General features: G+C 43.1%; 1 protein-coding gene across 11 annotated transcripts in view; it reads left to right on the plus strand.

Moving 5' to 3' along the window:
• PITPNM3 (PITPNM family member 3) overlaps nt 1–22,187 on the plus strand; it is a 913,937-nt gene that overhangs the window by 379,263 nt on the left and 512,487 nt on the right. For all 11 annotated transcript variants that reach the window (XM_068270198.1, XM_068270206.1, XM_068270199.1 and 8 more), the window contains exon 2: nt 19,956–20,051. In XM_068270198.1, coding sequence (XP_068126299.1) covers nt 19,956–20,051 — 96 coding nt within the window. The remainder of the gene's footprint in view (nt 1–19,955; nt 20,052–22,187) is intronic.

A 22,187-nucleotide genomic window follows, 5' to 3' on the forward strand; every position in this document is an offset into this window, starting at 1 on the left:
GATTTTTTCTTCTCTGAGATAGGTCACCTCTTTACCTTTAGTTTATGTTTTTTAATTATTGTATCTACATGTGGGGTGCCTCCTACTCTTTATGAGAAGTAGACCATGAAGCAGTTTAAGGCTCTGTACGCACGTTCTGCCAGATCACGTGCGGCCAGCAGTAGTGGACAGCATCCGTGAACAAGCACCAGTATGGTGCAAAACAATTGTTGGATCATCCGTGGGTCATCAGGACTGGTGATGTATCTTATCTTTCATATGTGAACTGTATGCTGCAAAGTTTTATGATCACAAGTGGATAAAAACATACTGCATTTTCATCGGTGCCCATGTGTTACCTCATTTGATGCTGAAGATTACCCATCTAGTTTCTTTACATGTGGAGGCACGAATGAGTTATTGTAAGGCTTGGTGGTGTATTCTCCACAGTCAGCATGCAACGCATGAGCTGGCGTGGAGGAGGTACACACACTAGCACCAGGAAACAGGCTATCCCTAGTATAGTGGAGGGGAGGACTGACTCCAATAGGAGATTGTGGCGCACAGAGCCGGTGCAGATCTGACAGCCACAAACAATGCTTTCGTTATAACGTCTCAGCGCAAAGTAGCGCTGAGCGCATAAACCAGAACTGAGGAGATCAGAACAGGTAGACAGAATGAACGCTTGCTAGCTAGCGGCTACTTAGCGACAGCAAGCGTCCAAAACCAGACAGACTGGAATGAGGCAGCCAATGCGATGCGGCGATGGCGTGCCTCACAAAGACAGGACAGGATAGTCAGAAAATAGCAGGATTAAGATAGATAAACGTAACACAGATAAATATACAATAAGTATGTTTTCCTAGCGTATTACAATTACAGCTATCAATGAAACTATTTGTAAGGTCTGACTAACATATGTATATATCGGCAATGAACCGATATATGACATAAGCAGGAACGCTGACTAGGAATGGAGTAACGCAGGGAACAGGACTCAGAAGGATTCGCTATCTCTTCGCAGAGATGAACGCAATCCACAAACGGTAACAGAACAGGATTCAGAAGGATTCGTTATCTCTTCGCAGAGATGAACGCAATCCACAAACAGTAACAGAACAGGATTCAGAAGGATTCGTTATCTCTTCGCAGAGATGAACGCAATCCACAAACAGGACCAGGAACAGGATAACTAGCTCAGCACGGGTGTTCACGGTACGCGCAAACTACCAAAACGTGCTGGAAAACTGACTAACTGAACACAGGAAATAAACAGTTCGTGTACGTATATATCAGCAACACTGATATATTAACGTAACACAAATACAAGGAAAATAATAAACGTGCTGGTATGCATATATATTGGCAATGAACCAATATATGATGCAAAGACCAGCAAAGTATCTTTAACAAGAAACACGATCGGGGGCTAAAGCGACAGCAAGACAGGCTTAAGCTGAAGCTATGAAAACCCAAGGAAACCCTGCAGGAAGCAGATCTTTATACTGAGGTCATCCAATGGGAGCAGACATGCAGATTCCCACACAGGTGAATGATAATCAGTCACAAGCTGACAGCAGGGAAAGACAGACAAAGCTATGCAACTTGCATGGAAATAGATCAGAACTGCCTGAGCTGCAGCACTAATACTTCCAGTAATAGCTGCTGCAGCAGCGATCATTACAGTACCCCCGCCTTTAAAAGTGGATTCCAGACGCTTTTCAAAACCGAAATTCCCAACAAAACAGTCTGACTGATAATTCATGATGACCGGGACAGCCCGGCAAGACCGAATTCCAGAATCAGTCCCCACAAGACTGGACCCATCAGAACCAGAACCTACAGAACCACGCCCATCAGTACCACAAGCCCCAGTGTAACACCCATCAGAACCATGATTTCCAGAAGAAAGCCCTCCGAAATTCCCTGAGCGATACCCACCGCCTTCCAGGAACCGTTCAGAAACGCCAAAGCCTTTGCAATGCCCACCGGTACTGTCTTTACCAACACAAAACCCACTGTTGAACCAGTCCAAGGTACCAGGACAGGTTTTCTCAGAGACCTCCCAGAACACCTTGAAGCTCCAAAGAGATCCCCATATGTCAGAACGCCCCTTAGGCTCACATGGAGAACTATCAAGAACCCCTATGGAACCTAGGGCAATTCCCGAGTCAGGGCCACAAGGACAAACATCAATATCAGGGCTTTCAGGGACCAGAACCATCTCTGGGCATGCAGGCAGACTGGCAACATCAGAACGTGTTCCCACTAAGGAAGCATCAGAGCACGCTAACACCTTAGACACACTTGGGCATTCTGGCACACAAAGAACATCTGGGCACACCGGCACAAGAGAAACCTCTGGGCATGTCAAGGAACTGTGAGCCTCAGGGTCAGCCAAGGCAGGACCAAAACCAGGACTGGCCAAAAAAAAATCATCATGACTAAACTTCGCAACCACTGGACTTTTACACGAGAATGCTGGATCAGACTTAGATGTCGCAGATTCCAGCAAAGTCAGTAACAAATCAGATTCAGGGGCACCAACAAAACAGGACAAATCTTCTGATGTATGCACTGAACCAGATAGGGACTCCACAACTACCTCTGGACTGGACAGAGACTCATTTAATACACTGGATTGGAGCTCATGAGGCGCTGCAGAACAAGTCAGTATTGCAGCAGCCCCCACTGGACTAGGCAAAACTGAGGAATTCCCTGGACAGGAAGGGGACTCTGGAACCTCTGCCACAGCGGCCAGAGAACTAGAATCTTTCAGGATACAGGGCTGGGTTTCAGGAACACTCATCGGACCGGACTGAAATTCTGAGATTTCTATTATTTTGACCAGAGAATCAGAATTATCCATGTTACAGGGCAAGACTTCTGAAACATTCAGAGGACAGGGCTGGAGTTCCTCGGCTGTTACAACACTGGAGAGGGACTCAACAACATTGGTTAAATCAGACTGTGTACAGGGCAAGGTATCTGACACACTTGCTGACGAGGACAATATTTCAATGGCTTCTGCTTTGCTGGGCAGAAATTCATCAAGTTTTATTAGAGCAGACTGTAATTCCAAAACAGCTGCTAGACAAGTGAATATTACTGCAACACCAACTGAGGTAAGCAGTGCTTCAGCCTCCTCTGCTAGAGGGTTTAAAGTATCCAAAATACTGGGTGAAGCATAAGACTCTGCGACCACAGCTTCACTGGACAGGATCACTGAACAGTCCATATTGCAGGGCAAAACCATGGAAGCACCTGCTGGACAGCATAATGATTCTGTGACCTGAGTTTCATTGGAGAGATCTACTGCACAATTCATGGTACAGGGCAAATTTATTGGAAAATTTTCTGAACAAGGTAATAATTCTGCGATTTCAGGTTCACATAGCAGATGCTCTGAGCTATTCACGAAACTAGAGCGAGGTGTAGAAACAGGAAGATCAAGACACAATGTTTGCGCATCTGCTGGATCAGACAGGAGTTGAACTTTATTAACACAGGTAATTTCTGCAGAAGTGTTTGCAGAGACAGGCAAGATTTTTCTGGTGTCTGTTTCACTAAACAAAGAGTCATGAGTACTGGCTAGGCTGGACTCGGAAGTCAGCAGGACCTCTGGATTCTCTGCTGAGAAATTTGCGCAGGGCAAGGTTAAGAATGTATCAGTGGCTTCTGTTTTACTGGGAAGTAACACTGAGTTATCCATGGTACAGGGTGGAATTGCAGGAACTTCAATTTCACACAAAAAGAGCTCCGAATCACCTGCTGAATCAGCCAAAGGTGCTGAAGCAGGCGGGTCAGAACGCCAAATTTGCGAATTCGGAGTCACAAAAAAATCATCCAAAATCAGTTCCCACACATCAATCAATGGAGCCACAAAGTCATACTCACACACACCAGTTTTTATTAGGTTATAGGCAGACTTAATGCATGCATTCAATACCAATTCACTTTTTGCACTGTAAAATTGACAAAATGAACTTGAATCATTCTTCCATTCATTGACCAGAGCTTCCATCTCTCCTTTCTCAAATGGAGGATTCCAAGCATACTTAACAGGCAGATCATGGTTTGCAGATATGATTGTAGCAGGGACATATATTGGGTTAATTAGCAGGTGATTGGCAGATTCCTTATTCCTAAGAACCTCCAATACCTGTAGCAAGTGCTGAACTGTAGTGTATGCAAACTTTCCTTGCTTTACAAATAAGTTGATTTGTTCAATACTCTGTAATATCTCCTCATAATCATACTCAGATAATTCTTTTAAACAAAAATCTTTATTTTCCCTAGCCAGGGAGGAAAGTTCATTAGTAGTTTCATAAGTCCATTTAACTCCCCTGAAAGACAATTGCATTTCATTATCTGTTAATGGCAGAATCTCATTATAGGTCTCAGTCGCTAAGGATAACGATTCTGCAGATTGGACACGTTTCTTAGAACGTTTGCGTTTTGCCTTTGACCTTGCGGTTTTTGGTGATTTATTCAAAGCTGCAGGAAAATTATCAGTAACACTTTCTGCTTGCTGCTCATTCTTGCAAGCAATTGACGGAGCAGCTGATTGGCCTGCTGCCAGGAGTTCATTAAGAGGAAAAGGCAATGGATCTATGCGCAACCAGTTATGGATCACAAACGCTAGAAATTCCAGCGGTCTATCTTTCAAATCGGAATGATTGAGAACATCAAATGCCCACTGGAATAATTCCCCTTTAAACAAAATATAACTTAGTTGGAGTGCCCAGGTTGAAACAGGAGTCGCTTGGAGATCAGGATTGGTCAGGAACCTGGCACATTCAGAGAAAAACTCATTTTCTGTTTCAGAGCTAAGTTCTTCAAATTTCTTAAAGGAACAGGAACCATAATTAACAGTGTCATACTTTCTGGGAATCCCCCCCACAATGGGGATTGGTAATGGGGTTTTCATAATGTAAGGCTTGGTGGTGTATTCTCCACAGTCAGCATGCAACGCATGAGCTGGCGTGGAGGAGGTACACACACTAGCACCAGGAAACAGGCTATCCCTAGTATAGTGGAGGGGAGGACTGACTCCAATAGGAGATTGTGGCGCACAGAGCCGGTGCAGATCTGACAGCCACAAACAATGCTTTCGTTATAACGTCTCAGCGCAAAGTAGCGCTGAGCGCATAAACCAGAACTGAGGAGATCAGAACAGGTAGACAGAATGAACGCTTGCTAGCTAGCGGCTACTTAGCGACAGCAAGCGTCCAAAACCAGACAGACTGGAATGAGGCAGCCAATGCGATGCGGCGATGGCGTGCCTCACAAAGACAGGACAGGATAGTCAGAAAATAGCAGGATTAAGATAGATAAACGTAACACAGATAAATATACAATAAGTATGTTTTCCTAGCGTATTACAATTACAGCTATCAATGAAACTATTTGTAAGGTCTGACTAACATATGTATATATCGGCAATGAACCGATATATGACATAAGCAGGAACGCTGACTAGGAATGGAGTAACGCAGGGAACAGGACTCAGAAGGATTCGCTATCTCTTCGCAGAGATGAACGCAATCCACAAACGGTAACAGAACAGGATTCAGAAGGATTCGTTATCTCTTCGCAGAGATGAACGCAATCCACAAACAGTAACAGAACAGGATTCAGAAGGATTCGTTATCTCTTCGCAGAGATGAACGCAATCCACAAACAGGACCAGGAACAGGATAACTAGCTCAGCACGGGTGTTCACGGTACGCGCAAACTACCAAAACGTGCTGGAAAACTGACTAACTGAACACAGGAAATAAACAGTTCGTGTACGTATATATCAGCAACACTGATATATTAACGTAACACAAATACAAGGAAAATAATAAACGTGCTGGTATGCATATATATTGGCAATGAACCAATATATGATGCAAAGACCAGCAAAGTATCTTTAACAAGAAACACGATCGGGGGCTAAAGCGACAGCAAGACAGGCTTAAGCTGAAGCTATGAAAACCCAAGGAAACCCTGCAGGAAGCAGATCTTTATACTGAGGTCATCCAATGGGAGCAGACATGCAGATTCCCACACAGGTGAATGATAATCAGTCACAAGCTGACAGCAGGGAAAGACAGACAAAGCTATGCAACTTGCATGGAAATAGATCAGAACTGCCTGAGCTGCAGCACTAATACTTCCAGTAATAGCTGCTGCAGCAGCGATCATTACAGTTATCAAGCAATTTCCTTGTGTGATCAATAATCAGTGGACGCTTAGGAGTGCGGGGATAGCTGTTGTCCTTGTGGGACTTGTTGTTGAATTGTGTATACTTTCTGATCCCTACGCACCAATGCAGAAAGATTCCAAGTCAGAGGAAGCTGAACTCATGGTGATGAATACTGAGGGTGATACCTCTGAAGATACCTTTCAATCCGAGCGGTCAGACTGGGAAACATATTTCTCCGAAGATAGTGCAGCTACACTCATACACAGGGCCCTGAACACCAGACGGGTTGAGCACAAACTACTTAAGGCCTCTGAAAAAGAGGTTAGGGTGTTTTGAACTATTGCATCCATTAATAAGTACAAAGAAAAAGGGTACGTGTCATGTGGCTTTAGGTACTATAGACCACCAGCAGAGTATGACGATGATCCTGCCTTTATTGAAAAATGGAAAAAAGCACACTTAGATTTTTCAAAAATTCTTTTGGCCTTAGCACTTGAACGTTCTGAAGAAGAACACGAGAAATTGTCTGAGGATATTGATAATCTAAAAGATCAGTTATACAAGGTGGCATTGGAGGATAAAGCAAGACAGATTGAAACAAAAATTGAAAAGAAACTTATTCCAGTACAGCGAGAGGTTAAACAAAGGAAACTCAGTAAGTACTTGAGGGTTCAAGAGGATTTCCTAATTAATCGAGTGTTTGATTGGGTACAGGTGGACTCTAGGCCTAGACCTCCCCCCCCCAAGAAACGTAAACACAAACACAAACCTAAGAAGGGAGCCTGGACTTCTGAGTCAGGATCTGACTCGGAAGCTGAGATTAAAAAGAAAAAAAAACAGGGAAAGACCCTTTGGGAGGAAAACAAGGAGAGGCAAGAAAAAACGATGAGGAACAATGTGCAAGGAAAGTGTCCTGGAAAGGGCTGTCCACAGCCCAGGACTAGCCTCTAGCCCTAGAGCAACAGACACGTTGCGTGTTATCAATCTCTCAAGGGTGGAACTTTCACAGCCATGCTTGGACGTGCTGCAAAAGGGACTGAACTTTGTGGTCACTGGATCTTTTGATTTCACGAAGTTTGAGATTGATCTTTATAAAAGCATTCGTAAAATTAACATTTACAGGCTTTTTGGGGCAGGAGGTGAAACCCCAGTCAGGGAAGGAATTGGGAACCTAGGCTTCCAACCAAATTGGTCCTTTGGTGACTGTGTAGCACTTAAAGATTTGCAATCCTTGTTTGCAGAGAGCAATAGTGGAGATCTCCTTAGACAGGGAAATGTCTCGAAGTATCACGCTTGTAAATCTGTGACCCCTTTTCCTCCTTTGGCAGGCTCAGGTTTGGATATCTTCCAGAAACAAGTCCTACAGGACATTAAAGCTATTGTATATCCGGAAGATAGGCAAAACCTTTCTGCATCTGAATGGAAAACTGTTAAATGGTTAAAGTTTCGACCTGACCTTACAATCAAAAAGGCGGTTAAAGGGGGAAATATTGTCATTATGAAAACAGAGAGTTATGTTGAGGCTGTGAGACAGCTTGATGAGAGCAGTACCTATGTAAAGTTGAAAGCAGACCCTACCTTTCAGTACCAACAATTCTAGAAGAATCTGTTGAGGCTTGGGGTGCAACAGGATTTCCTTGATCAAAAGTTGGGAGAGGACCTGTTCCTCCAAACCCCAAAAAGACCTGTTTATTTTCTGCCCAAGGTCCTCCGGGCTGACCCATTGTTTAGGGAGGGAAACCCTTTTGGAGCCCCTCTCAAAGTACCTGGACCATGCCCTCTGTCCCCTTCTTGACCATATTTCCTTCTACCTGAAGGACACGACATATGTCCTCCAGAGTATGGAGCAAACCACGTGGCACTTGGGTGACAGCCGCGCCTCCATTGATGTGGTGAACCTGTATAAAGGGATACCGCAGAAAATGGGGGTGAGGGCTGTACTTGAGATGCTGGATGCGACGAAACTCGTCAATCGGTTTGAAAGCGAATTCTTAGGCAGATGTCTGGAGTTCGTGTTGGACCATAATGCTTTCAGATTTGGAGGTGACTGGTACAAACAAATAGCCAGGACGGCAATGGGGACATCTGTGGCCCCAACTTTTGCACATGTATTTCTTGTGAAATGGGAAGCCACGTACATCTATGGGGAACGAACTCCCTATAGATGTGATTTGAGGGCATGGTCCAGGTACGTGGGCGATGTGTTGGTCATTTGGAGGTCCACCAGGGACCGTTTTGAATCTTTTTTTGGAGTATTTGGACCAGAATGAGATGAACATGAAATTTACAGATGAATGGGGTGGCCAACAGGTTAAATTCCTCGATCTGAGTATTGAAATTCAGGGGGGAACTATAATCACTAAGGGACATAGGAAGAGCACGGCCACAAATTTGGTCCTGCATCATTCTAGCTGTCCTCCAGAACATGTTAAAGAGACACTGAAGCGAAAAAAAATGATGATATTATGATTTGTATGTGTAGTACAGCTAAGAAAAAAATTAAGATCAGATACATCAGTCTAATTGTTTCCGGTAGAGGAAGAGTTGAGAAACTCCAGTTGTTATCTCTATGCAAAAAAGCTATTAAGCTCTCCGACTAACTTAGTCGTGGAGAGGGCTGTTATCTGACTTTTATTATCTCAACTGTAATTGAACTGTTTACTTTTCCTCTGCTAGAGGAGAGTTCATTACTTCACAGACTGCTCTGAAAGACTCATTTTGAATGCTGAGTGTTGTGTAATCTGGACATATTATAGAATAATGCAATGTTAGAAAAAACACTATATACCTGAAAATAAAAATGAGAATCTTTTCTTTGCTGCTAATCTTCTAGTAATTATTCATAGTACACAACCAATTCATTATATCATATATTTTTTTTCGCTTCAGTGTCTCTTTAAGACCTCTGTCCCATACAGTCAGTTTTTGAGATTGAAAAGGAACAACTCTAAAAATGACGATTTTGAGATCCAAGCAAAAGAGATGTATGACCTTTTCCTAGACAGAGGATATGAGTCCTCAGAATTAGAGATTGCAATGGAGAAGGTACGAAATACAAGTAGAATTGAGACGTTGAAAAAAGCGTGAGGACAGATTCACATTTGTGTTTGACTTTACTCCAATGTCGGACAGGATCCGTGAAAGTATCCAAAGGAACTGGCATTTGGTAGAACAGGATGGGAGACTAGGTCCAAGGGTTTTACAGCCCCCCATAATGTACTTTCCACGGGGCAACACACTGGGCTCCATGTTAACTCATAGTGAATACGTGGAAAAATCAACCCCTTACATGGCTTGATGGTCATAGACCCTGTGGTTGTTTCCAATGTGGACATTGTCCAACATGTGGTCACATGTTGAAAACTAATAATGTGTGACTTGGATCAGTCCAATTTCAGATCAAGAGTTTTATCACATGCAGAACAGAATTTGTAGTGTATGCTCTCCTGTGTCCCTGTGCCTACTTTACATTGGGAGAACCACCCGCCCCATGAGGGAACGATTGGTGGAACATGTGAGAGCGATCAGTAAAGGGGAGGGAGGTGTCCCCAGACTGGTTCAACACTTCCTGGATTAGCAGCGCGGCGGTCCATCACACCTTAAGGTGGTGGGTTTGATCGCCGTGGGTGTTCCCAGGAGGGGAGGTGATCGGGACAACATTTTGTCTCAGAGGGAATCCTATTGGATCTCGAGAACTCAAGCTAAAGGTCCGCATGGATTTAATGATGAAAAAGAGTTTTGTGTGTTCATGGAGAAATAGGTTGCTGGGATATGGGTTTCTTGGGTGGGGAGGTGGTATTGGGATATTTTGGAGTCCATTGTAATTATATAGGTTTGATTCTGTTGTTTCCTTGCTCTTGCTTACTTTCTTCAATAATAGTATTTATTGTTTTTGTACTTTTGGAGGCTGCTGCCCCCTTTGATTACCTTGGGCACGTAATGCTCAGCCTGTCTGGCTCTCTGATCGTGGTGGGGGGATGTGCATATGTCCCTATGGGTGGTGTGTGTTACTGCACCCTGTCCTTTCCTTAGGAGGATGCCGATCACACACTAATCGGGCGTCCAATGCCTGTTACCTTGGTTACGCCACAAGCCAAGCTCGCTCTGCTTTTGGGCCTCCTGGTCCCAGTCGCCCTCCGTAGTGACGTTTGTGCGCGCTATGTCAGCGCGGCCCGTCATGGAGGGGAGGGACGTTGCATCCTGCACCGCGACCAATGAGAGGAGTAGGTTATATGAGGCGTGTATTTATACACGTCCTCAGCATTGCGCGGCAGTTTCAAACTTAGCCACCATGTAAGCCACTGGTGATGTATCATATCTTTCATATATGAACTGTATGCTGCAACTTTTTATGATCACAAGTGCATTAAACGTATTGCTGTTTCATCGGTGCCCATGTGTTACCTCATTTGATGCTGAAGATTGCCCATCTAGTTTCTTTACATGTGGAGGCACGAATGAGTTATCAAGCAATTTCCTTGTGTGATCAATAATCAGTGAATGCTTAGGAGTCCGGGGATAGCTGTTGTCCTTGTGGGACTTGTAGTGGACAGTGTAATGTCTGCTCTGATGGTCCGGCTGGAGCCTGGGGCAGATGCGCTGTATGGGAGAACGCATCCGCCTGAACGGGATTATGGCAGGCCGCACAGAAGAGCGGTCCACTTACTGCAACGGATCCCACAGATCCATTGCAGAGTGATAAGTGCCCTATTCATACAATTCTTCCCACCGCACCAGTGAGAACACAACCTAAAATCCAGGCTAGCCGAGTGGAGACCCAAATTGGTTAGTTGCCCAGTCAAGCAACATTTTTTTTTGTGAATATCATCCACGCGTTTCACCTTTACCCTGTGTATTACAATATGCCATATGGGCTCCCTTTGTCTCTGCATGCTTTTTAAAGGTGATCTACATCTTATCTTTTAAGCTTTGCTGTTATGTTGCTCTTGTACAATTTGAATGAATAAACTGCCGCTTGTTCTTTATGTGGGAAGACATCGACGAAACAAGAAACTCGAAGGTCTGTTTCACGTAACCTGTAATGTAGAAAATGATTTCCGGCATTAAGCACTCCAGAAGTCTTTCATCCGCCATCATAAAGGTGGCAGCTGAGAATAATATCTCCATGTGTCATACACTACGTAAGCACTTCTCTGGCTGTAATATAACTTAATAAAGAAAGCGGATGAAAATTGCTCGCTTTATGCTGGATGAATATGATTTGGTGTGTCATTTGTCGCCGTAGGTCAGAGTGACTTCAGACTATAAGGAATGCAGTCCATTGAGTGGAAACGCTTACTCCGGCGCAAAAGTCATAATACATAAAATGAGAGGGGGGCACGGAAGTCTGAACGATATAAAAGACATAATCACGCTAAGTGAGAACTAAAAAAATTGAATAACAAAAGGGCCTCAAACAACTCCTGCAGTTTAAATGGCGCTAAATAGCAATACAGCAATCTAGAAGCGATGAACATCACATGCCAAGGCTGTGCATTTAGGGGTTATTTGCTTAAGGAAAAAAAATCAACAATATAAAGGGTAAGTGAAAATATCAACTAGACTTCACTTATCTCTGCCCCTGTGTGCACCACAGATAAGCTCCTACCTTGGAGATGTCATTCTTCAGTCAATTCCTGTTTAGATCACAGGCATATCAACCACGGCTGTTGCAGTATAAACAGAAATTCAGAGCGCAGTATTGAAAAGTGTGATGTGGCGGGCTTGTGATGATAGGCTCATAGAAGTTTATATGGAACAAGGAGAAAGATATGGAGGCTGCCCCCCCCCCCCCCCCCCGATGATCTATTCGAGAAAAGAATGAGATTTCTCATTGGAAAGGGGGCATCAGCTACTGACTGGAATATAGTTCAATCCTGGGCTAAAGTTCCTTTTTAAGGGACTGTTGAGCTTTAGAGAAGGCTGGCCGCCTGAAACAGAGAGTTGTTGCTGAAATGCAATACCCTTTTCATGCTATATTTAACTAAATGATGAGCTGTGTTTTCAAAGAGCTATTCTTATTCAGGAGGTGCTGGACTTTTGGTCTTTTGCTTGCTATTACTGCCCAAGTGGTACTAAGGGGCAGCTCTAGACTAGGCAATTCTCCAACTTCATATTTTTGCATTTTTTGCAACTCTTTCCCTTACATATGGATGCTGTTCCCGCAGTGTAAGTGAATGGATTTTAGAGAAAATTCACAATTTTTTACCCCCAAATCTCGTCACTTCTGTGAAAAGTTTAGCCATATTTAGACAAGTCGTTATGCAAAGACAAGTATGGGGAGGTGGAAGGCCAGTGATTGACACAAAGTACCGGCATACTATAAATAGCAAACGTTTTAGCAATAAGCTGAGATACAGAATTATTTCAGAGCAATTTTTGCTTTCCAAGCCCCTATAGTGGAATGGCTTGTTCTGCTTTCACTGATAAGGAAAGAAAAGGATTCCAAGTCAGTGGAATCTGGTGTTACTCACTAAGCTTATCTCCTGTCTTTAATAAAGATTCTGTGCTGTTTTTACTCTTATCACCATGGTGATAAAGCATGTAGTATTCACTAAAAGGCAAGAGAGGCGCTATTTGTGACCTTGAGACTATACCGCACCCTACTTGACCTGAGGAAGCCGCGAAACACGTTGTCTGAAGTGCTTGTTACCAATAAAATAATTATATCTTTTACAAAATTGGAAGTCTCCTTGTATAAGGTAGGCGAACATCGTTATATAGTTATATATTTATATATAGATATACCTTGAAAGTATATCCAAACACAAGGGCGCCTCCTACTGTTTCCACATCCTTATTCACTAAGCATTTTACCTCAGGCAAACCTTAAAATAAGAATTACGTCTTAAAGTTAAGGAGTGAAAATGGGAGACTGTTAGCAGTGGGGTCCCACAGGGGTGTGTACTGGGTCCAGTGCTCTTCAGTTTATTTATTAATGACCTGGTAGATGCAGTAGTGAGCAATGTTGCTATTTTTGCAGATGATACAAAATTGTGCAGAATCATCAACTCTCAGGAAGATAGTGTCATATTGCAACAGGATCTGGATAGGATGGCTATATGGGCACATACATGGCAGATGAAATTCAATGTTGAAAAATGTAAAGTCATGCATTTTGGTCGTACCAATGGTCTAGCACCATAAAAATAAATGGGATACAGTTGGGGACATCAAACTTGGAGAAGGACTTAGGAGTACTCATCGACAACAAGTTAAATAATAGTACTCAATGCCAAGCCGCTGCAGCTAAAGCTAATAACATTTTGGGATGCATTAAAAGGGAAATAAAAACTCGAGATGCTAGCATAATATTGCCCCTGTTTAACTCTCTAGTAAGGCCACATCTGGAATATGGAATTCAGTTCTGGGCACCACATTACAAAAAAGATATTGCAGTTTTAGAGCAGGTGTAGAGATGAGCAACAAAATTGATACGTGGGATGGAAGGTCTCACTTACCAAGAAAGGTTAGATAAACTGGGCTTATTTAGTCTAGAGAAAAGACGCCTTAGAGGAGATCAAATTAACATGTATAAATACATCAGAGGGCAATATAATAGCTTGGCGGATGAGCTTTTTGTCCCTAGGCCTTCTCAAAGGACTAGAGGACATGATCTGCGCATGGAGGAAAAACGTTTTAGCCATTTATTTAGGAAAGGGTTCTTTACAGTAAGAGTGATTAAGATGTGGAATGCATTGCCACAGGAAGTCGTTATGGCAAACTCTATACCTGCATTTAAAGGGGGCTTAGATGCTTTCCTTGCGTTGAAAGACATCCATGGCTACAATTACTAGGTTATGCCTAATGATGTTGATCCAGGGATTTTATCTGATTGCCATCTGGAGTCGGGAAGGGATTTTTCCCTTTTGGGGCTAAATGGACCATGCCTCGTATGGGTTTTTTCGCCTTCCTCTGGATCAACAGGGATATGTGAGGGAGCAGGCTGGTGTTGTACTTTGTACTGGTTGAACTCGATGGTCGTATGTCTTTTTTCAACTAAAATAACTATGTAACTTTGTAACTTAAAGGAATACTATTGATACCCAAGTGTTCTAAAATGACAGTATGCAAATAATGTCTAAGTAGCTGTGTAAACATTTTTCTACTTTTCATGTTAAATATCAGAGGCAAAAGCTGTAATTTATTGAGGGTAGGATTTAGCTATATTGGGACAAATCAATTGCCGAAGGGGTGTCTGCTTCATTGCACAGCCAGAGTTGCATATCAGACTACAGAAAGCAAATATCAAACAGACTCAGAAAGCAAAAACAGTATGAAAAGCTGTGAGAATTAGTTACATTTCCTCTGCTCTCTTCAGACAGGTCAGTCAGAAACACAGTACACAGGAGCTGCAGATGTTGGGAGCTCTTTCTCTCTCACACACACATAGACACATAGAGTTAACTAATCAAGTGTGAGGGGAATTTCCCCTCTCCTCATGGCTCAGTCAGCCGTCAGTTTTGGCGTCAGTAAACTTTGAATGTATTTTGATAACAGTAAACAAAGAAGTTGCTACTAAAATGTATATACCAGTACTTAGCAGCACTTCCCAAACAATTCCTGTGTCAATTGAAAAAAATATGTGAATCGATAGTATTCCTTTAACTTCAGGAGTGAAGTTAAGGTCTGAATCCTTAAAATAAGAACAGAATTCTAAAGTTAAAAACATGGGTCCATATGCAATCATTTTTTTTCCTCCTGAATTTTCTCCTAGGTGATGTTTACAAACCTGTAAATAAAAATGCATTTTAACCACTTCCCCACTGAGGGGATTTACCCCTGAAACACCAGAGCAATTTTCACCTTTCAGCGCTCCTTCAATTCATTCGTCTATAACTTTATTATTACTTATCGCAATGAAATGAACTATATCTTGTTTTTTTCGCCACCAATTAGGCTTTCTTTACATTATGCCAAGAATTATTTTATTCTAAATGTGTTTTAATTGGAAAATAGGAAAAAATGTGGGGAAAAAATCATTATTTTTCAGTTTTCAGCCATTACAGTTTTTAAATAATGCATGCTACTGTAATTAAAACCCATGAAATGTATTTGCCCATTTGTCCCAGTTATAAAACCGTTTAAATTATGTCACTATCACTATGTTTGGTGCCAATATTTTATTTGGGAATAAAGGTGCATTTTTTCAGTTTTGCATACATCCCTAATTACAAGCCCATAGTTTATAAAGTAACAGTGTTATACCCTCTTGACATAAATATTTAAAACGTTCAGTCCCTAAGGTAACTATTTATGTTTTTTTTTAATTGTATTTTTTTTTTATTACAAAGTGTGGGAGGTAATGAGTTAATTTTATTGTGTAAAACGAATGTATTTGTATATGTAAAATGCTTTAGGTGTGGTTTTACTATTTGGCCACAAGATGGCCACAGTGAGTCTTTGTTAATGCGACCCGTAAGCGTCTGGAAGGAAGCTTACAGGAAGCACTATGAGGCTGGGAAAATCACAATGATCGCGCTGTTTCTCATAGAAGCAGCAGATCATTGCGGGGGCTTAGATCAACAAACGGGAATGGATTTTCCCGTTCATTGATCTCCGGGCAGGTGGGCAGTGGCGTGCACGAGCGGCGGTAGCGCGGGAGGTACGGATTTCTCTGTCCTTTGGTTTTATAAGGATGGAAAAAGGGATGGAGAAATCCGTACTGCGGGGGGTAAGTGGTTAAATTACCATCAAGCAAAAAAGAAAAAAAAAATATTCAAAATGTTTTTGATAGTACCTTTTCACATACTTATTGGTACTTTTTTCATTGCAAAGTGCTGAAAGGTTATTCTAAATTGAAGATTAGGGGTGATCAATGAGATGCAAAGTCTTCTGAAAGTATGCAAATTTTTATGCAAATATATGCAGCTTGAAAAAGGACCAATCAATTTAAACATGGGTTTAAATTGATTGGCCCATTTTCAAACTGCATACACTCGCATACACATTGCATACATTTGCATCAAGTCAGAATAATTTGCAAGCTTCTTTAGTGAATTAACATGTAAAATACCGATTGATTTGTGGGGATAAGTTTTAACTTGTCTTATTATAACCAGCAAGATCTTAGTGTATTGTGGCCATAATCTTTTTTTTTTTTTTTTGACATTTTAAGCTTTATTATATGCATACAAAAGCATCAGTGTTTATAATCTTTAAATATAGCTGTAAAAACATTACACTCCAGGTTCTGCTATTACGTTTTTATGTGAATATATAGAGAACAAGCCAGTTGGTATTAAAAGCTTGTTTGGTAACCACCTCAACTCATCATGATAATAATGGTTCAAGAGTAATAAAAGCCTTTCATTCCCTTGCACCACTGCACTTATCTCCAATCCACAATATAAAATCCAACAGTTAAGTGAAAGCAGAGCAGGGACAAGGCCCTCCAGCACCCAAGGCTGAGACACCAAAGTGCGCCCCTCCATCCCTCCCACCCCAGCCGTCACACACTGATTGCTATTAGACTAAGAGGGCCACAGGGCCCACAACCTCCCCAACACCTTAATATCTAGTTATCTGGCTTGCAGACACTGCTATGTATTCCCTTTTCTTATTTATTTCTGCTTCACACACAATTAGGAATGACAGCTGAATGAATTGTGCGCCCCCTCCTACACTGCGACCTGAGGCTGGAGCCTCTCCAGCCTATGCCTCTGCCCGGCCCTGAGTGAAGGTTAAACTGTAAGTAGGAGAGATGGCTGGAAAGCACCTCTGTTGACCAAATAAATGGGCACCATACACAACTTTAGAAGGTGATGCTAAAAATATCCATCCTTCAATACAGAATTATTCTCTTGTTTAACATCCTTTAGTACAGTACATTTCTTTTTAATTTAATTTTATTGGGAAGTATTAGCTGCATGGTACAACAGGGTTTTATTTAAAACATGACACACTAGCACAATTTGGGAACCAGAAATTAATTAAAGAATCAGATGCACTAGAAACTTTATTAATTTTTTGGTGTCTCCCAAGGCCTTTCTCAGCAATATTAATGGATATTAATTGTATTACTGAGATAAAGCTCTGTATTAACATTCGGAGGAATGGTGTCATTGATCCTTCTGAAAAAGAATGGGCTGCTCTGATAAATTATTGTTGAAATATAATGATATGAACTAAGTCTTCAGATATATTTTTAGTGCCACGTGCCCCCAGTGCAGCTGGCACTATGCTGGAGGTGATAGATGACAGTCTGTTGAAAAGGATTCTGTGCACCATTACTCAAAAGCGAGTACTGTATATACTCACATATTTATAAGCCTAATTTTTCTGCACAAAAAACTTGCTGAAAAGTTACTTATATGCGAGTCAGTGGAGCAGAACGGATGGTGGAGCAGGTTTTGTTACTGGCAGAGGAGTGTAAGGATTGTGCACTAGTGATCCTGCTCTTGCCATCTGTCTCACTGCTGTGTGTGCCCCCCCCCCCCCGCAACATGGTGTGCAGAGTGCGCTGCTCAAGACTACCGGTGTTCCCTGGCTTGTGAATCGATGCGTGGATGCTCATGTCAGTGGTGCAATGATTGGGGGTTCTTCCTGTGTGACAATTGCTGTCTGTCATATCTGACGCCATCTAGTGACGTCTTGAAACACAGCTGTATAGTCCTTGGGGCACATCTGGCTATGGGGAAGGGGGCTGACTTGTACTGGGGGCACACCTGGCTACTGTGGCGGGGGCTATACTGGGTAGGGGATTATATGCGAGTCAATCACTTTTTCATGGTTTCTGGGGGAAAAGTGGAGGCCTCGGCTTATACGTGGGTCGGCTTATATGCGAGTATATACAGTATACTCCAATACTAGTTACTGCAGCTGAAGATGAATGGCTTTTCCTTGTAAAAAAAATATTGCCTAGCGGTTTCATTCTTCATAGGCTGCAGCATACAAGTAGCCAGTGTTTTAGGGCATGGAGTGGGCACATGCGGATTTGTCTCTGACACCTTGGCTGTTTCTTTTTGTATCCAAGGTTGTCAGTACATGTGAATGGTAGGCAACTGGGACATTATTATTAGATATTCATATAGGGCTAAAATATTTTGCAGCACTTCACAGAGTACATAGAGATATCTGTAACTGTTCCTCAGAGGAGTGCACAGTCAAATCCCTACCATAGTTCTATAGTATTCCTACCATACTATTCGGCTAATGGGGGGAGAGGGGGTCAACAGCAAGCAAGGCTGGATTTATAATTTATCTGCCCATAGGCCAAGTGTGTTGTGACTCCCCTTCCTTGTGCAGCAGCCCCCCTCCCATTCCATGTGCTGCCCCCTCTTCCATGTGTAACATACATGTACAGCAGACCCTCTCTTTCATGAAGAGCCCCCTTGGGCGTCAGCTTCCTTTTTCATATTTTGCTCCCCATTTGCAGCCTTCTCTTTTATATGTAGCAGCCCCTATTTCACACCCAGGTGCCCACTTGGGCTGCAGCCACCCAAGGCTTGGGCCTTGTGGCCTTTCCAAAAATGGGGCCCTGACAGTAAGTGTCTTGTTTCTTCCCTTAGAACACCAAATTTAAGTCATTGTGGGCTTGGGAAAAAAAAAACCTTTTGAACTTTAAAATTCTGTAACCAATACTGAAACCATGCACCGGTTATGCTGTATACAAAGTTTGGCTTTACGTTTATTTCCCTAAACATCTCACAGTTAAAAGAGAACAACATTTGGCAAGAGCTGGAGGTCGCCTCCCCCTCCTAAGTCCTTTCTTATATGCAAGGTACAGGCCATCTACCTTTTTGAAAGCCTCAAAGCCTCACCTCAGGTTTTAATCTGGTAGGCCTTACAGATTTGCATAGGTATGGGACCCCTGGTCTTCCACTGCGTTACTTAAAGGGAACCAGAGATGGGAAAATGAAAAAGATTTTATACATACCTGGGGCTTCCTCCTGCCCCATCCACCTGGATCGCTCCGGCGCCGCCGTCCTCCGCTGCCTCTATCGCCGGTACCGGGTTAGGTACGCATCCACAGGGACTCCCTCCATCTCGCTGTAACGCAGTACGGAGGGAGCGCACTGCGCTTGCGTTGACTGGCCCCCACTGGCCAAAGTGATGGGACCTGGTACCAGAGACAGAGGCAGTGGAGGACGGCGGCATGGGAGCGATCCATGCGAATGGGGCTGGAAGAAGCCCCAGGTATGTATAAATCTATTAGGTCGTTCATCTCTGAGTCTCTTTAAGATGCATACACCATGGTACGCTCACTTGCCCCTTTACTGCTTTTTGCCTTCCTAGGGCTATTTTCATCAGGCTTCTAGGAATGTGCCCTTTTTTATCTCATCTTGTGTTGTGATAAGAAAATTGTCATTTGATGCCATACTCATACTCATTTAATGCCAGCAGTTGGCTGATGGTGTAATGGTTAAGGGCTCTGCCTCTGACACAGGAGACCAGGGTTCGAATCTCGGCTCTGCCTGTTCAGTAAGCCAGCACTAATTCAGTAGGAGACCTTTGGCAAGTCTCCCTTACACTGCTACTGCCAATAGAGCGCGCCCTAGTGGCTGCTGCTCTGCTCTGGCGCTTTGAGTCCGCAAGGAGAAAAGCGCAACATAAATGTTATTTGTCTTGTCTTGTCTTGTCTTGTACTCTATTGTTTATTGTTATTCCTGTAAGCAATACATTTTGTTTGTCATGATTGTTTCTTATCGAAATGTGTTCAATAAAAACAAAGTAAATTAACATCCGATAAGAGAGGAAGAGGGTACAAATTGTTCATATGGATTTGAAAAACGAATGCTTATTATACCTACAGGAAACATAACTGTGTTTTGTTTTTTTCTAGGGGGAACACGGCGATTTAGTGGGGCACAGTGGCACCTGCAGAAAATTGTAAATGACTCGGTGGACAGTTCTGATGATGAATTCTTTGATGCAAGGGGTAAGTACTACAAGTAAAATTACATTTAGTAGAATTTATACATTTAGCATTCTGGAAATGGCTGTGTAGGCTTAAAGTGTACCAGAGCTGAGTAATAATAAAAAGTTTTATACATACCTGGGGCTTCCTCCAGCCCCATCCGCACAGATCGCTCCCACGCTGCTGTCCTCAGCCTTCTGCTCTTGTACCAGGTCCCGCAACTTCAGCCAACTACGGCCAGTCTGCGCAAGAGAAGTGCGCTCTTTATGTATCTCTCCAGCAGCCGCTAGAGAGACATGTAGAGGGCGCACTTCTCTTATGTCAGCCTGGCCACGACTGGCTGAAGTTACGGGACCCGGTACCAGAGCAGGAGAAGACTGAGGATGGCGATGTGGGAGCGATCTGTGCGGATGGGACTGGAGGAAGCCCCAGGTATGTATAAAACTTTTTTCATTACTCAGCTCTGGTTTCCTTTAAAGGACAACAGACCTGAGAGCGGTATTGAGGCTTCCAAATGTATTTCCTTTTAAACAATGTGCATTGCCTGGCTATCCTGCTGATGTCTGCCTCTAACACTCTTAATCTACATACTCACCAGAAGATTGATGGTGGAACGAGCATCTTCCTACTGTGGGAACAGACAATGGCAAACAATGGACCTAAAGTAAGAGCTTTAACGATCACAGCACATTGCCTGGGAGTCATTGGTGTGATCTTAAAGATCTGATCTGACGTGAGGGTCGTAATCGAAATGCATAGCAAAACATAATTCGTTTAATCCCACATACATATCTATGTTGTGAAATAGCAGAAACGATCACTCGTGCAAAAACGCTGGTTGCGGGAGAAATCGCGCAAAAAGTTGCCTTTAATCACAGACCTCAAACAGGCATGCAGATCAGATGTTTGACTTAACTTTGACTGCATTAGCTGCATGCTTATTCAAGTGTGTGATTCAAACACTGCTGCAAAACAGAAATGTGCCTTCTTAAAACAAGAGGTATTTGTGATTAAAGCAGTTAGTGATTATGATGTCAATATGAATATGATGTCTTCCACAATGTTTCACTGCTGTATATGCAAATCATGCCTTTGTTGTCCCTGAAAGCTAAACACACCTCCAGAACCACTGGAAAGCAATGGGGTGTCACCTTGTGTTTTGCGTAGCATTTTTGTAAGCATTTTGTTCCTTTTCAGCCCCTTACACACTCCTAGGAGTTCTGGTTCATCATGAGCTTGCTGGGCAATCTGTAACTAAAACACTACTGATGCATGAAAGATCAGCAGGATGCCAGGCAACTGGTATTGTTAAATATATATATATATATATATATATATATATATATATATATATATATATATATATATATATATATATATATATTTGTATAAAATTGTATAAAATTAAATAAATATAGCAGCCTCCATATCCCTCTAAGGTCAGTTGTCCTTTAACTACTTTCAGACCGAGCTAATTGAAATCTACGCCCTGTTTTGGTGGGCTCCTGGCTGGCAGGGCGTAGATTTCAATTAGCAGCCGCTGTGCGCTTCCACCATTTCCGTCGCTCCCCGCCAATTGCGCCACTCAAACCCGGGGCCACATGCAATTCACTTTTTCACCTGAGTTTTCTCCTAGGTGATATTTTTAAACTTGTCAATAAAATGCCTTTTAAGCCCCCAGAAGGCAAGAGCATGCTCAAAATAATTTTGATAGTACTCGTTAAAGGGAAGGTTCAGGGAACTCTTGAAAAAAATAAAAATCCCTATCCACTTACCTGGGGCTTCCTCCAGCCCGTGGCAGGCAGGAGGTGCCCTCGCCGCCGCTCCAGAGGCTTCCGGTCGTCTTCGGTGGCCGACCCGACCTGGCCAGGCTGGCTGCCAGGTCGGGCTCTTCTGCGCTCCATGGCCGGGCTCTTCTGCGTCCCACGCGGGCGCGCTGACGTCATCGGACGTCCTCCGGGCTGTACTGCGCAGGCGCAGAACTACTGCGCCTGCGCAGTACAGCCCGGAGGACGTCCGATGACGTCAGCGCGCCGGCATGGGACGCAGAAGAGCCCGGCCATGGAGCGCAGAAGAGCCCGACCTGGCAGCCGGCCTGGCCAGGTCGGGTCGGCCACCGAAGACGACCGGAAGCCTCTGGAGCGGCGGCGAGGGCAC

Source organism: Hyperolius riggenbachi, chromosome 2 (genome assembly GCF_040937935.1).
Source record: "Hyperolius riggenbachi isolate aHypRig1 chromosome 2, aHypRig1.pri, whole genome shotgun sequence".
In the NCBI taxonomy this organism is placed as follows: domain Eukaryota; kingdom Metazoa; phylum Chordata; class Amphibia; order Anura; family Hyperoliidae; genus Hyperolius; species Hyperolius riggenbachi.